Source organism: Peromyscus maniculatus, chromosome 13, assembly GCF_049852395.1.
Source record: "Peromyscus maniculatus bairdii isolate BWxNUB_F1_BW_parent chromosome 13, HU_Pman_BW_mat_3.1, whole genome shotgun sequence".
NCBI lineage: Eukaryota > Metazoa > Chordata > Mammalia > Rodentia > Cricetidae > Peromyscus > Peromyscus maniculatus.
This window is the reverse complement of record NC_134864.1, coordinates 32,518,639-32,534,806: the sequence shown is the minus strand read 5'-3', so window position 1 is coordinate 32,534,806 and position 16,168 is coordinate 32,518,639. Positions and strand designations below refer to the sequence as shown.

Genomic DNA, 16,168 nt, shown 5'->3' with positions numbered 1-16,168 from the left:
ACACGTGCTACCCAGTGCTTGGGAAATGAACACAGAAGGATCACAAGATTGAGACTAGCCTGCGCTACACAGAAAGAGTGTATCACTATATTAAAAAAAAAAAAGAACAAAATCCCTGCTTTTTTCACAAGGCTGATTGTAAAACAGTAATTGGAACAAACCGTGTTAAAAAAAAAAAAAAGGAGAGCAGGATGCAGTAAAAAAAAAAAAAATCATCAGACTTGAGGCGGGACAGGTGGCTCTGCGGTTATGAGCACTTGCTGCTTTTCTGGAAGACCACAGTTCAGTTCCCAGAACTCACATTAGGTGGCTCACAAACACCTCTAACTCCAGATCCAGGGGATCCAACATCCTCTTCTGGACACCAAGAGCATCAGCACATCATAGCATGTGATCACACATACACATGCATTCCCATAAAAATAAATAGATAAAATTCTTTTAAAACTTAACTATCCCATACACCAAAATGTATCATTGCCTTTGAAAGGAGGAGACACACACACACATCGGGGGGGGATCATGTTTCTTACTTTTCCCCATTCTTTAGGTTTACTGGCACAGACATACTTTACTTACTTGAAAGTATTGTATTCTTCAATCTTTCCACCTATTAACTCATTAAATTAATCCAAGCAAACCTATTAGCACATACAGTGAATAAAATATGTGCTCTCCTAATTATCTACGTAGGAGAGATCTTTAACATTTGTTCTGGGCACACATGCACAAATAATGACTGTGTATGTGACTAATGTGTTCATCTGCTGGATTGCAGGGATCACTTCATTGTGTATACCCAGGTCAGAGCAGGCACAGACAGCACCAGTAGTAGGAATAACAGCTCACACATTGATTCTGCACTCTTCACCAGGTTGGATCCTAAGGCCTGCTCACATCTAGCAAGACTCTATTGTTGCTAGAGTTTTCCGCCTTGCCCACAGTCAGGACAAATCTTTGTCACCCGCCAGTCCCACAGCCGCTCAGACACAACCAAGTAAACACAGAGACTTATATTGCTTACAAACTGTATGGCCGTGGCAGGCTTCTTGCTAACTGTTCTTATATCTTAAAGTAACCCATTTCTACAAATCTATACCTTGCCACGTGGCTGGTGGCCCACCGGCATCTTCACATGCTGCTGGTCATGGCAGCATCTGGCCGTCAGTCCTTCTGCCTTCCTGTCCTTTTATTTCTCCTCTCTGTTAGTCCCGCCTATCCTTCCTGCCTAGCCACAGCCGATCAGGTTTTATTTATTGATCAATCAGAACAACTTGACATACAGACCATCCCCCATCACAGCCAAGTGCAGACCATCTCAGACACCTGCACTCAGGCCCATGGTCCTAATCATCCTCTATGCGGACCTGCTGGGTAACGCCACAAAGAACCCAAGAAGGGCTCCCACAGGACATACAGAACATCCCACAGCACTCTATCTGTTAGAGAAACTGAGGTACAGAGAGGCTTAGTAAATATCCAGGATGACACAGTTTGTAAAGAGTGGCAATTGGTATGTTGTAGTATACAGTTCAGTTCTTCCACTACATTATGTGGCAAGGCTTGATCCAATGTTAAGCGTCTGACTCTGAAACCCATTTATCCTATGCTCGATACAGTAGGTAACTGTGAAATAAAACTCAGAGTGTTATACACACTGGTGTACTGACAGTGAATGCAAATGCCCCTGTGATTCGGATGCTGCCTATCTTCCCACCCCTCCTAAGACCTGCTAGGATTCTCCACAGTCACTGGATAGTCTAGATACTACCTGTTGCCTTGTGCAGTGCCAGGAACAATACCCAACCCTCTTCAACAGAATCAGTGGGCTAGAATGTATGACGCATCTCAGTCTGGCCATGCAACAATATCACACAGAATGAAGTTGAGTGTGGCTAGCATGAACTTGGTTATTTTTTTTCAATGTAAAAGAGTAGAGTAGGCCGGGCAGTGGTGGCGCACGCCTTTAATCCCAGCACTCGGGAGGCAGAGCCAGGCGGATCTCTGTGAGTTCGAGGCCAGCCTGGGCTACCAAGTGAGCTCCAGGAAAGGCGCAAAGCTACACAGAGAAACCCTGTCTCGAAAAACCAAAAAAAAAAAAAAAAAAAAAAAAAAAAGAGTAGAGTAGAAAACAGGGATATCATGTACCAAAAATGATCCTGTGTAGTCTGAATTTTAATTAGTGTGGATATGTGCATACATTTGTGTAGTATGATATAAAGATGATGCAAAATAAATTGTATGACTTACTGTGGGCCATATTCAGATTCAAAAGCCAATGGGTTAATTTGATTTGTGTGTATATGTCTCTCTGTGTGTGCATGTTAGGGCTGGCATATGCAAGTGTGTGTGTGTGTGTGTGTGTGTGTGTGTGTGTGTGTGTGTGTGTGTGTGTGTGTGTGTGTAGGCCAGAGCTTAGCCTCGGGGGCCATTAATCAGATGCTGTCCATCTTCTTTTATGAGATAGTGTTCCTCACTGGCCTGGAACTCATCAGTTTGGCTAGGCTGTTTGGCCAGTGAGCCCCAGGAATCAGCTTGCCTCTGCCTCACTAGTCCTGGGATTCCAAGAGTGCACCTCCACCCCTGGGTGCTTCTAGGGATTGAACTCAGGTTCATGCTTCTGTGGGAAGCAATTACTGACTGAGCCATCTTCCCAACACAGGATTAATTATCTTTAAAAGGAATCTAGAACCTTCCTGTATATTTGAATATGTTGCTCCCACTGGGTTTTTATTTCAACCCACTGGAGGGATGATTTTATTATAAACAAGCCCCAAAAGAGAAAACTAAGACCGGAGTTGGACCAAGAGAATATTCTTTCTGTCTTATATATAGAATCCTGGGTCAATTAGACCCATGCTGCAGCCTCCAGAGACTGACTACACCAGACAAAGCTTTTTGACACCGCTGTTGTCAGACCCTAAAAGAGGAAGAAGCTAGATTTGGGGAGAAGTGAACAGAACTTGGTAGTTAGTGGTTGAGTAGCTCACCAAACTCCTTAAACTCCTTCAGTCAATACAAGGGACACAGGCTGGGCAAAATATTTACTCAAGATTTTTCTCCTGCCAAGTTTCATCTCTTCTCCTGGGTTCACAGACTACAAATAGGCTTCAAACTCCTATTCCCGATCTTACTGGAATATTGAGCAGCACAGCTCCCAGACCGGCCCTTGGTACCATTGGCGGCAAGACACTTCCCTAGACTTCTGTCAAATGTCATGTGGCCTATGATTTCCTTGACTCCCTTTTGGGGGGGGCAGGGGAGGAAGAGCCTTTCACTTTAAGTAAAAGTTGTTTTTTTTTTTTTTTTTAAAAATCATTATGTTTATTTGTACATCTCACATAGAATATTGGGACCCATGTAGATGGATGGAGTTTTATGAGTATATGTCAGCTGGGAGAATCTACTAGAATAGTATTACAACTAAGTAAATATTTTAGCTCCAGAAGAAGTTTCAAATCCTCTCTGCAAGTGGAAATCTGATGGAAGTCCTGTCACACAAATATACTTGCCTCTGACAGTTCTGGTTTGCTGAGAAAATGTATTTATGGTATGTATATAATATCTATGATATAATAACATTATATAAATATATAGAGTATGTGCATAAAGTAAAAAGGAATCTATAGTACTTCCCTCGATTGGCTTGAATTTGAGGACATTAGAAATCCAGGGCCATTGCTATAACACAGCACTTAGCATTGTGGGCCTGGAGTGCACACAGGCAGCTGTCTTTCACACTCTTAAGGCAACCTCTGCATCATCCAGAATTAAGGATTACAGCTGGACTGGGTATGATGTAGGAAATCCACTGTAACATATGGTAGATGAATACCTGGACAAGTTTCCCCTGGTCTGCCTGGGGGCCCGGGAGGACCTGGTAGCCCAACGTCTCCAATTTCTCCATAGCGGCCAGGGGGGCCTGGGTCCCCTGGAGGACCTGCCAAAGGCAACAACAGGTCTAATAAGACAAATGTCCACACACATCTTGAAGCTCAGGAGTCTGGGGAGGCTTGGTAAACATAAAGCATTGGTGAGACATTTTTGCAGTTTCTTGACACATTTTAAATGGGATATATCAAGCTGGGTCTTCTTTGTCTCTTCCCTGCAGACACATAAGACTCAAGCAGAGTTCTCTGACATTGATTTAGGCTTCTCCTTTCACGGGCATCTTGGTAGATGTTAGTGAAATGACCTCACACATTTTTTTCAACAGTTAAAAAAAACAAGTACTTTCTGAACATTTAAATAATGATAATAATAAAACCACTACATATTTACATTCTGAAATAAGACTTGATGTCTTATGCCAAAGGGACATGAACTAGGTTGCAAAGTTTTCCCTGCACATTGAACACCACATCGTCACAGTAACTGTTGCGGCTTGAAGCTGAAATGTCCCTCATGAGTTTGAACATTCCAGTTGGTGTCACTGGTATTGGAGGTTGTGTGTAGTCTTGAAGGGATGAGACTAGGAGGGTGGAAGGAGAACAATGGGGATGGAATTTGCAGTTGTCCACAGCCTGTGCCTGATTCCAGTTAGTCTGCTTGCTCCCCAGTATGGCTGTCCCGTGCAAACCTCTGCCCAAATCTGTTCCACCACCGAGTTATGGACCACACCTTCCCTAGGATAGGGAAACCATCACCCCAAATAAACCCCTTCTTTCTAACACTGCTCTGGGGTGTTTTGTCGTAACAATGAGAAAAGTAGCTAAATATTAATTGTCATGATTTAATCCTTGCTGGTGTGCAAGCTACAGGAATACTAGAACCCACTGTTGTGTCTGGGCCCACCTAGTCCATTTCTGTATAAATTATGGAAGAATTAAATTGAATACAAACCTTTGAGTGGAGGAGAGGGAGTTAGCAAGACGCCTGGTGGTCCTGGGTATCCGCGATCTCCAGGATCCCCCTGAAATCATTCAATCCTTTACTTTTCTTGGAAATAACCATGCTTCCTAGCATTGAGCATAGGTTAGAGAGCCTCAGGCACATTCACCAGAGAAGGAAAGACAACTGGCTGGCTAGAGAAGTGAGTCAGTCAAAGAGTCCCAGAGGAACTAAGAGGCATCTGGCCCCTCACCTACACTCGGGAGAAAACAATGAATGGACAAAGCTATAACAAAAGAAAAGAAAACAAAACAAAACATGAACCGCAGCAAAATTACCACTGTGTGCCCATAAATTAAACATCATGTAAGTCACTAAGTTGCTTAGGTAGAGTTTGAACGTTAGCATCTAATGAGGCATTCTAGTATAAATAGTTTAGTCACCTAGCAAGACCTGAATCTGCATTTCATGACAGCAGCAAAATATTGTCTCTCCCTTAATCGTGTCCCCTGAGAGGGGCTGGGCTTGCCCTGAACAAGCACTGGATGTTGTCACAAAAGAAGTTTGAAAACAAAGGGAAAAAGCACCGCAGTGCTACAAAAGCAGATGGTCTCTCTGCATATGGTGTCGTGAGCGTTTTCGAACTCTCATTCTTATTCACTTTTGAAAGAATGGTTTCTCAAATATAAGCATAACTGTGCCTCATGTACTAATTAGTAGGATAATGGTACAAAAATATACTACTTACACATAGCACACAGCCTGCATTAAAATAGTATTTACAGAATTACATTCCTCTCTTTCAAAAGTTACATTGTTTGATTATTCAAAATGTTCTAAAACCTTAGGTTGATAACAGAATGATGTAAAATTTTCTCTGACAGGGGCTCACATTTTTACCTTTGGACCAAGAAATCCGAACATCCCAGGATCTCCAGCTGCCCCTTGTTCCCCCTACAAACAACCACAGGCATACTTCAAACAGCTGATTGTGTCGGGCGGACATCACCTCACTCCCGCACAATGTGAACAGTGCATCCTCATAGAGACTCTGGGCAGTCTTAACCACTCTCGGATTGCATCAATTTTGTGATTCAGTTTTTAAAATCAACAACACAATGTAATTCAGTGGTTCTCAACCTTCCTAATGCTGCAACCCTTTAGTACAGTTCCTCATGTTGTGGTGATCCTAACCATAAAATTATTTTCATTGCTACTTCATAATGATAATTTTGCTAATGTTACAAATAGTAATATAAATACTTTTGGAGATAGAAGTTCGCTGAAGAGGTTGCAACCCACAGGTTGAGAACCACTGTGTAATCTATAAAATGCAGGTATCTGAGGCAGGTGTAGCACACACTTGTAATCTAGCACTTAAGATGTAAAGGCAATTCGATAAGTGGATCAGGGGTTCAAGACCAGCTTTGATTACATTGCTAGGTAGTGAGTTCAAGGCTAGTCTGGACTATGTGAAACCCTGTCTCAGAAAACCCAAAAAAAGGGGATTGAAGATGGTGCGGTGGTGTGGAGAGGGCTGGAGGTGACTTCCTAGCTCTCATGTTGGGTGGCTCACAACTGCTGATGTCCTTTGGACCCTGGAGGTACCTGCACTCACGTGTACACATAACTGTGTATACTTTAAAAATAATATAAATACATGTTTAGATATATGATACAATTTAAAATTATATAAATACATGCTTAGATAAATTATATAAATACAATGTAAAACACAATATAGTCTATAAAATATAAACATACATTATTTAAATATATAACTAAAATAAAATAAATCTTTAAAAAAAAAACAAAATATTTGGTTGGGGGTGAAATGACTCAGTGAACTAAGCTTCTTTCCACAACACCTGAGGTTCAATCTCCAGAACCCATATAGTGGGAAAAGAGAACAGACTTCCTCAAATTATCCTCTGAGCTCCATGAATGCATACAGTCATACATGTGCACATGCGCGCACGCGCACACACACACACATACAATAAATAAATGTAAAATAAATTTAAGACCTAAAAGAAATCCAATTTCTGTAGCATTCACACACAACAGTACAACTTAAACATAATTCTTCACCTCTGCTGGGATGTACACTTGCCTTGAATCCTGGAAAACCTGGAGATCCATGGGAACCAGGCTCACCCTAATAATTAAAGAAAGTCAACAAGCAGAATTCAAACATAAGGCATGACGCTTTTACCTTTGTTAACCTTGTTGTATTGGCATGTAGTTTTGATATGCATTGATATGCAGCAGGATAAAGTGAAATAAACATAAAATGGATTCTATGTACTTATGCCATTTGGCATTCTCCTTGATCCTTATTTAGTCTTATTCAGAAAATTCACATCACTGCCCGTGTTTAATTAAGAGTATGTGTGCTTTCGCTGTTTCTACTGCTCCAATTTAAATTATTTAGCATAATAATCTGCAGCACATTCATTTGCATGGAAATGAATAGTTACTCTGTGCGACTTCGGCAATAAAAATGACACAAAAGTCAATAATGGATCATTCAGTACCAAAACTACAGTAATCTAAGCCTACCAGAAATTGGCCTCCATGGTGATTTTATGGGACGCACTGTTACTGACACATGTGAGCTGAGAGAGTGCTTTCTTTCGGGGCACCCTTCCATAGACACCTTAATTTATGAAATGCATTTAAACTAGCCAGCACAGGTACCTATCACCCTGACACCAAGCCAACAGGAGCAGCCACATCCTGTCTCCCCCTACCCCCAGCTTTCCAGTCTTATGCATGCCTACTGTATCAAAATGATATAAATGGATAGGAACACCCCTGCTCTTGCTGTGTAGGGGATTGATTCTATGCTTTAGCTCACGGGAATGCAGGCACAGTCTCATGAGTGTAAGTCTCATGCTTCCAAACTCACTGAGGCTTAGGACTAATGATCCTTACCCGAGGTCCTGGAAACCCAGGAATACCTTTCTCTCCTTTTGTTCCGATACCAGGCTCTCCCTTTAAAAGATGACAAATTAGAAGGTTTTAACCGATGACACTTGCTAAATTTGGAAAGCAGCAACACAATGAGAAACAAAACCAAAAACACTGACAACAGCTTAAAGAGAGAACGTCTTTACAATGGAGGTTTATAAGATTATAGTAAGATAATAAGAATTTCCAGTAGTAAGTGCCGGCAGTTAAAATAATGAGAAAGTCACATGAAAAATTAGACAAAAATATTGTCTCACATAAGTAAATGAAAGGAATTTAAATTACTTTGCGTCCTGGAGGTCCTGGAGGTCCAATCATTCCAGGAATTCCTTTTATACCCTAAAAAGTGTGATTGGTATAATATGATTACATAGTATTCGCTGAATTCCATATACTTCATAAATCATTTCTTTCAACAACCTGTTTCTCATTACACTTTTTTTTTAAAAGAAAGAAATCAAATTAGCAACTAACACCTAAGTACATTTATATCCCTGGTATTATTTGGGCAAGTGTGAGACGCATAGAGGGCATGGAGGAGAGCTCTGGAACCAGACTGCAGGTGCACCATTGGGAATATAACTATTGAGAGTACTGGCTTGATTTGGTAAGGTAGGAGAAATTTGGGCATAACTTATAAACAACTACAGACTGTGCATCTGGCATTGGGAATACTTGTGTCCGTCAGACGAATTACTGTCTTCCCAAAGTCTGTCATGTACCCAGCTCTATGCATTTGTTAGCTTCTCAGCTATCAAAACCAAAGCCCATCTCTGACCTTGAAAGGACAACTGGACTCCCCATGTTCTTTGCTGTCGGCAATCAGAACAGCACTCTGAGGTCCTGCATTCTCCAGGACTGAGCTCAGCCCACGCCCAGTCTGCCGCTCAGCAGCTGAGTGGACCCGAGAACACTGTAAGGCTCTGAGCCGCAGCGCTCAAGCCTGTATAATGGACTAGCAAGAGCACCAGCTAATTAAGGCAGCTTTGAGATTCATGTGATGGTGCACAATAGCCCAGCCCTGTACCTGTGCCCGAAAGGTTTCCCACGCATGCTTCATGAGGTAACCTAGGAGGTACGTGGGACTTACCTTTTCTCCTTTATAGAGACTCAAATCAGGTGGTTGTATAAACAGGGTGGGCCCAGGAGGACCATGCCGGCCAACTTCACCCTTTAAAAACATCAAAAAAAAAAATAGGAATTTCATTTTAACTTATGTTTTAAAGCAAAGAAAACTTTCACTCAGGAATAATATAATGTTTCCAATCCTGTGAGTCCTAGATTTAAAATAAAAATCATGGAAAATGTATTGTGTGACACAAAATTTTATTTGTTTCTTACGAAAATATGGCTTAAAACAAATTTTAAAAATAAAAATAAATATGATCTATAATATTACTATCTAGAGACAATCAATTGAAGATGTTTGGTGTAGAGCTTTGTAGTGTTTATTTATGTATGGCATGCACACAATGTGTGCAGATATATACACATACATGTCTGTTCACATACATGTGAACAGTGTCTTGTTAAATTCAGCCTTACAGCTATAATCAAGCTAAATGTTATGTATCTTTACACACACACACACACACACACACACACACACGTATGAGGCATGCACACCCCTCTCTGGGAAAAGATGGTTAAGGTGGTACACACCTGTAATCTCAGCATTATGGAGGCGTATATAGAAGGCATAGGAGTTCAGGACCTTGTTTTGGCTGCATAAGATAAGAGACTAAGACAGAAGAATCACAAATTTGAGGCTAGCATGCACTTCAGAGTGTGTCTATGTTTCTCATGGGTGGTATTTCTTCATGAAGGATATCATCTCAAGTTCACTGAAAATAGGGTAACTAAGGATCCAGTCTCTGTGCAGATGAGGGAGGTACTGAAGAGTTCAGAAGTTAGGGCTACTGTAAGATTATTTTTTCCTTATATCCTGTTAGCTAACAGTGTTGATGTATTGACTGCTACATACATTTTGTAAATATGTAAAAACTGAACAAATGCATGAACAGCAGAGAGTAAGCAATATGTGCTGATAATGATGACCATTCTTATCCTTGTGGTCCAAATGCAACCTATACAGACCACCAAAAGACCTATACACAACCAAAAACAAACAAACAAACAAAACAAAAAACAAGACCTATACAGTGCATCTTCAAAGCTGGGCCATGCTACTATTTTTTTTATATTATGAAAAGTATCATATAGCTATCATAGTCAAATGTATAAAGAAAAACCTGAAGAATAAAGATTCACAAAAGATCCATAATGACCCAGCAATACTTAGTAACAAACATGGAGGGTGGTGTTTTCATTTTTATTTTTCGATAATCTCTCATGTAGCCCAACTGGCCTCAAACTTGTTATGCAGCCAAAACAAGGTCCTGAACTCCTATTCCTTCTAAATCCGCCTCCACAATGCTGAGATTGCAGGTGTACCACCTTAACCATCTTTTCCCAGAGAGGCGTGCATGCATGCATGCATGCGTACGTACGTGTGACAAGGTTTCACCCTCTTAAGGGCTGGGATTTCAGGCATGCATCAACATGTCTGAGAGTGGTGTCCTTTGTTCTTTTACAAACTTGAGTTTCCAGTTCTGTGACCTGGCTTCATGTTCAATAATATATCATGGCCATTTCCTTCATTGTGAAGTCTTCATATGTTAACCAACCATACTGTAATTTCACTACTCTGGAACTCCATGTCAGCAGGGAACAGATTGGTGTTGCTATGTTAACCCTACCCTGTCATGGAGATGATGCTCAAGAACTCTCTCTCCTGTGTGGTGAAAGAGCAACCTACCCCTGTTGGAAATTCAGGTTAGGTCCAGAGAAGCCACCACCACACATGACTTTCTTCGAGTACCCTACCCATGAACCTACTTCCTAACCCCAGAATTTACGTTTTCTCAGAACTGTCATTTTACAGCTAAGGGTAAACTAAGTTAGCAAAGAGAAGTTATGAGCTGTAAAGCTGGACAGTGACGTCACAATGAACACAAATGGTCACAACAGCCTCTGTTACTAGGGAAAACACACATCTTAGTCCGCTGTCCTGCACAAGGAATCCTTACCGGCTCTCCCCTTTGTCCTTTTATTCCCACAGCAGGATTCCCCTGAAAAGAAAAGAAAATAGATCTAATAGCTTTTTTTTGTTTGTTTTAAAATGGCAATTAAAAGTGATTAAGACTTCTAGCTGTGTATCTCATTAAGGTTCACTTAAATGGGTCTGATAAAAGGAAAGAGGTGACTGAGACGAATGTCAATGGCCAGTTATCTCGCCGAGGGCAGGCTCTGATGATGTGTTTTATTCAGCACTTACCTTCAACCCAGGGCTCCCGGGATGACCTATAGGTCCCTAAATCAACAGAAAAAAAAAAAACTTCTATAATCAGTCATAGGCATTAGAATGTCTTCCTTGGTCACCCCAAGTTTCAATTAGGAAACACTTTTGATTTTAAAATTGTTCATGCTATTGCTCTCATTCTTATGAGGAGGATAGAAATTTAATCTCATATAAGTAAGGAGGAAAATAGTGGTTCCTAGAGTCTTGGAAGGCTGGATGGGAAGAAGGAGGTGAAAGAACAGCCAACTAACAAGAATGAAGATACAGTTAGTTGAAAGGATTGAGTTCTAGTGGTCTGCAGCACAGTGAGGTGACAGGTCAACAATAATTTATCACACATTACAAAAATGGCTACCGAAGAAGATTTTAAATACTTCCAATACAAAGAAACGATGCATGCTACAGATAATAGATGTGCTAACTATCCTGATTTGATCACTGCACATTAAATGCATGTATCCAAATATCATGTTGTACCTCATGAATACAGTTGCATATGTGTGTACAAGTATGTATGTGCTCATGTGTATGTTGGTGCATGTGTATGTAGTGCATGTGGAGACCAGGATCCATCTCAGATGTCATTTCTTATTTTTAGAGACAGGATCTCCCACTGAAATCTGGGGTTCACTAATTAGACTGGGTCAGCTAGTCAGGGAACCCCAGAGTTCCACTATATCCGTCTAAATTTCCACCTAAATCCCAGCACTGGGATTAGAAGCGTGTGCCAACTTTATGTCAAAAGTCAAGAAGCATGCTTGACTCCTTATGTGAGTTCTGGGGTAGAACTCGAGTCCTGGCTCATGTGCACAACTACATGTCATTTTAAAATGAAAATGACAATCCTGGTGTGATGGTGCATGCCTTTAATCCCAGCACTCTGGAAGCAGAGTTTTAGGCCAGCCTGGTCTACAAAGTGAGTACCAGGACAGCCAAGATAACCCTGTGTTTGAAAAAGAAGAAGAAGAAGAAGAAGAAGAAGAAGAAGAAGAAGAAGAAGAAGAAGAAGAAGAAGAAGAAGAAGAAGAAGAAGAAGAAAGAGAGAGAGAGAGAGAGAGAGAGAGAGAGAGAGAGAGAGAGAGAGAGAGAGAGAGAGAACAGTGGACTTTTAAACATGGGTGGGCTTTGTCTGTGTAGAGAGTGGCTTCTGATAGGGGACCGGTGCATCAAGATGGGTTCCTGCCAATGAGGATGGTTCATGAGCCTGACTTAAGAATACAGCTTTGTTCTCACTGCTGCACTGTTGTCTACAGGGGGACAGCATCGGCAGAGCTATACTTACTGCTGGCCCTGGTGCACCAGCATACCCCATGGGCCCTGTTGATCCTTGTGCACCCCTAGATCCCTAGAGAGAGAGAGAAAGACCCGCATGTTTACTGTGAAAACCACAATTATCTCTCACAGAAAGTTAGCATGTAAGCCCTAAAAGATAAAAACCTGCATAGCAGTCAGTACCCCCCACCACCACATATGCTCAGTGAGAGCATCCTCAACAGAGATGGGAACAGCATTCCAGTGAGGGTAACACACTCTACAGCAGGGTTCCCTTCAGGTCAAGAGAACAACCAACATCTAACCAACAAATCTTGTAATGATAAAAGTCAGAAACAAAAGAACTTCGTTAGCTCTTCCTAATTTCAATACAACTTTATACACATCAAGATGTCTCTTCGTATTCGTCTTGGGTAACATTCATATTTAAAAGCTTTTAGTTCTCATGCCTATGATTATTGGCCTATGTATCACATGCCTGCAGAGGCCAGAAGAGGGAATCTCCTAGAGCAGTGGCTCTCAACCTTCCTAGTGCTGTAACTCTTTCTAATACTGTTACTTATGGTGTAGTGACCACCAATCATAAAATAATTTTCATTGCTACCTCATAACTCTAATTTTTCTACTGTGGTGAATCAGGATATCTGATATGCTACCTCCAAAGGGGTCGAGACTCACAGGTTGAGAATCACTGCCCTAGACCTAGAGTTACAGACAGTTGTGAGTCTCCTTGTGGGTGCTGGCAACAAAGACCAGGTCCTCTACAAGAGCAGCTCAGGATCAAGATAGTTCAGACATAAGCGATTTTTCTGTCTCATATAGGTTGCCAACATCATAGCTTACACACTGGCAGCTGGCAGGGATGGCTGAGCAGCCCGGAAGGCTGGAGAGAGCAGCCCCCTTCTCTACAGTTCACATCAAATGACTTATGAGTGTGAAGATCTGCTCTCTTTAGGAGGATGAACCGGCATTTATCTTAACAGTGACATCAACACGATCTCATTTGCTACATGGAATCGAGCTTCTGCACAGTTAGGGAACTGGCCTGGGAACACAATTCTGTGGATAGCTAGAAGCTGCAAAGCAGAATTGCAGGTTAATCACTGGGAGGTAAAACTGCTTTCAGTATCAATCTTGTAAACATTGATAAACTGGAAAGGCTCATATGATCATTGAATCACAGACTACAAGGAGATAAAAGTGGGACAAAAGAACAAGAAACAGTTATTAATTTAGCAGGCAAAAACATTACAGAAGTGGAACAAATTCCATTTGCTACTTTTGCTGTACTAATGTAGGAGGCTACACATATATCTATGTTTCTAAAAGTTAATTTCCTAGAGGTCAGTAAATGCCTGATAGTGCTAAATGACCATGACCAGACAATGGGGGTAGGGGTATGAGGCACCTTTCTGAGGTTCAGCAACTGCTTCCTGGTGGGTAAACTGGGGCATCATACATGGACTTAACACCCCCTGCCAGTGCTATGAAAGTCTTAATGTTGAAAAAGGATCACATTTTTATTCTATACTAGGTGGGTCCCACACATTTTGTGGCTGGTCCTGTGGGACTTAAAATCTAAAGAGCTGTTTGAAGAGAAGAGAGATGCCCATGGTCTTCTCGGGAGACTTACTGGTAAGCCGGGCAGTCCTGGTTCCCCGCGGTCTCCCTGCAATGACATCATTACACTGTTTTACAAGAGGGGGACAGTTTTCTAGGACACAGATGACTCAGAGAAGTGTAACAAGAATGAGCTGAACTAGCTCAGGTAGGCTGCGTATATACTTTGTCAGTATTGAGAAAACAACCACAGAAAGGCTCCATAGAGGGGATTTCCTTCATTTATTTTCTCCTTCTACCTCCTGAAGACCAGAACAAGGTTGGTAGAGTCAGTGTAGGGTGAAAAGGGCCAAGGAAAAACCTGACTTCCTGAGATCCCTGAGCGTGAAATCCCACCAATCTCTGAGCTTGCCCCTGTATCAGGCTACAAAGACCCACCAATCCCAAAACACCATGGAAAGCTCTGCCCACCCCACCCCACAAGAAACTCCATATAAGCTCTGTACCCTGTTCAGTTTGCTGCTGGTTCTCACCATAGAGGCAGCCACCCTCCTGGATTTTTTCCCTTCCCAATAAATCTCTTGAGTGAGGTTTGTTGTGCAGTGTGACCCTTTCCGGGGAGCGGAGCTCAGCTGTAACAATTTTCACAGGAGCTAGAGCGGAGCAGAACTGTAACATTTTCCCTAGGGAAGCCCTCCCCTGCTGGATAGGGAAACCTTCCCCTGCCGAAGCCGAGTTGTTACTTTGGGGAAACTTTCCCTGGAGCAGAGCTGCAATCTGCTACAATTACATTAACTTTGTGCTATCCCTTGGCTCCTGACTGCCAGGATACCTTTCCATTTTAGCTGCAATGCTTACGGTGAAGATAACATAGAAGGAAGATGTCGGTTGTCCTTCTGCTCATCTCACGCTATCGTCTTGATCTAAAAGTCCTGTTTCCTCACAATCTCTGGTCTAGTGGCTGTACAGGCCTCGCTCTAGAACAGCAGTTCTCAATCTCTGGGTCACGACCCCTCTGGGGTCACATATCAGATATCTACATTACTGTTCATAACAGTAGCAAAATGCGCAGTTATGAAGTAGCAATAAAATAATTTTATGGTTGGGGGGGGGTCACTACAACATGAGGAACTATATTAAAGGGTCGCAGCCTTAGGGAGGCTGAGAACCACAGCTCTAGAGTGACCGGAAAGGATCCAGGAAGAGTCTCTAACACTCTGCAGCATCCAGATCTAACACTGAACTTTGTGCTGAGATTTGATTGCTTTATGTGATGATCAGAGTGTGCATGTGCATTCTCCTAGGACCCAGGGCCTTTCTAAACTCAAGTTATACTTAAAGTACAATTTCAGATTTTACACATGTTTAGCTACAGTTATTTCTGTGGGGTTAGTTTCACATTATTGTTCAACTAAGGCCACCTCAGGGTTCTCAGTGCCCTGCGATTCTCAGGTAAGTCCTCAAAAAATGACTATCTGGCCCAAATAACAATAGTAATTAGCTCAAGGAACCCTGAAATGAAAATGTCCTTCTAATTCTGAAGGTGTAGGCACCAGGGAAATTTACAGCCATGGAGACTAAGGTCAGCACCTTCATATGAAAGGAACTGGGCCATCTTGTTCTGTACATCAGTACATTCAATAATATTTTGTAAGGAATCCCTGCCCGTGCATTTCCTATTGGAAACATGGTTTTGATAAACCCACGATGGCTGTAACACTCACCTGAATACCTTTAACGCCCCCTGAAATGAACACCGACCTTCCTTTTTCTCCATTTTCCCCAGGGTGACCCTGAAAGGCAAAGAGTCACTTAGGAAAAAGTGGATTCCCATTCCAATATTTTCTTTTCTATATGAAATACTAGTCACCAATTAAAAAAGCACTGTAGCCATCTCCCTGGGGTGGATTTACATCTCCCTGATTTTATTGTTCTAAGGTTCGCATACACATCTCTCAGGCCCTCAGTTAGGAAGACCCCTCACTAATGGATAGCTAGTTACTCATTCTGGGGCAGAAAGACTGCATTTTTCTCATAACATAATGCAAGGAAGTGGTTTTAAAAATAAATAATTTTGCAATTTAATTTATGCCCCCAAAATAATTTTTAAGGACATTTACTTGAGTCATTTCAGTATTTGTATTCAAAACAGAGCTTATATTCAAAACAGCC

The 16,168-nt window shown here is 41.7% G+C and overlaps 1 protein-coding gene across 3 annotated transcripts in view; it reads right to left on the bottom strand.

Annotated features, from left to right (window-relative positions):
* The window catches only part of Col4a4 (collagen type IV alpha 4 chain), a 116,302-nt gene that overhangs the window by 60,410 nt on the left and 39,724 nt on the right, over positions 1-16,168 (bottom strand). For all 3 annotated transcript variants that reach the window (XM_076549954.1, XM_006990363.4, XM_076549955.1), the window contains exons 9-20: positions 15,721-15,789; positions 14,070-14,105; positions 12,447-12,509; positions 11,141-11,176; positions 10,893-10,934; positions 8,894-8,974; positions 8,089-8,142; positions 7,768-7,827; positions 6,944-6,988; positions 5,731-5,784; positions 4,843-4,912; positions 3,836-3,940 (exon numbers count right to left, since the gene is read on the bottom strand). In XM_076549954.1, the coding sequence (XP_076406069.1) occupies positions 3,836-3,940; positions 4,843-4,912; positions 5,731-5,784; positions 6,944-6,988; positions 7,768-7,827; positions 8,089-8,142; positions 8,894-8,974; positions 10,893-10,934; positions 11,141-11,176; positions 12,447-12,509; positions 14,070-14,105; positions 15,721-15,789 (715 nt within the window). The remainder of the gene's footprint in view (positions 1-3,835; positions 3,941-4,842; positions 4,913-5,730; positions 5,785-6,943; positions 6,989-7,767; positions 7,828-8,088; positions 8,143-8,893; positions 8,975-10,892; positions 10,935-11,140; positions 11,177-12,446; positions 12,510-14,069; positions 14,106-15,720; positions 15,790-16,168) is intronic.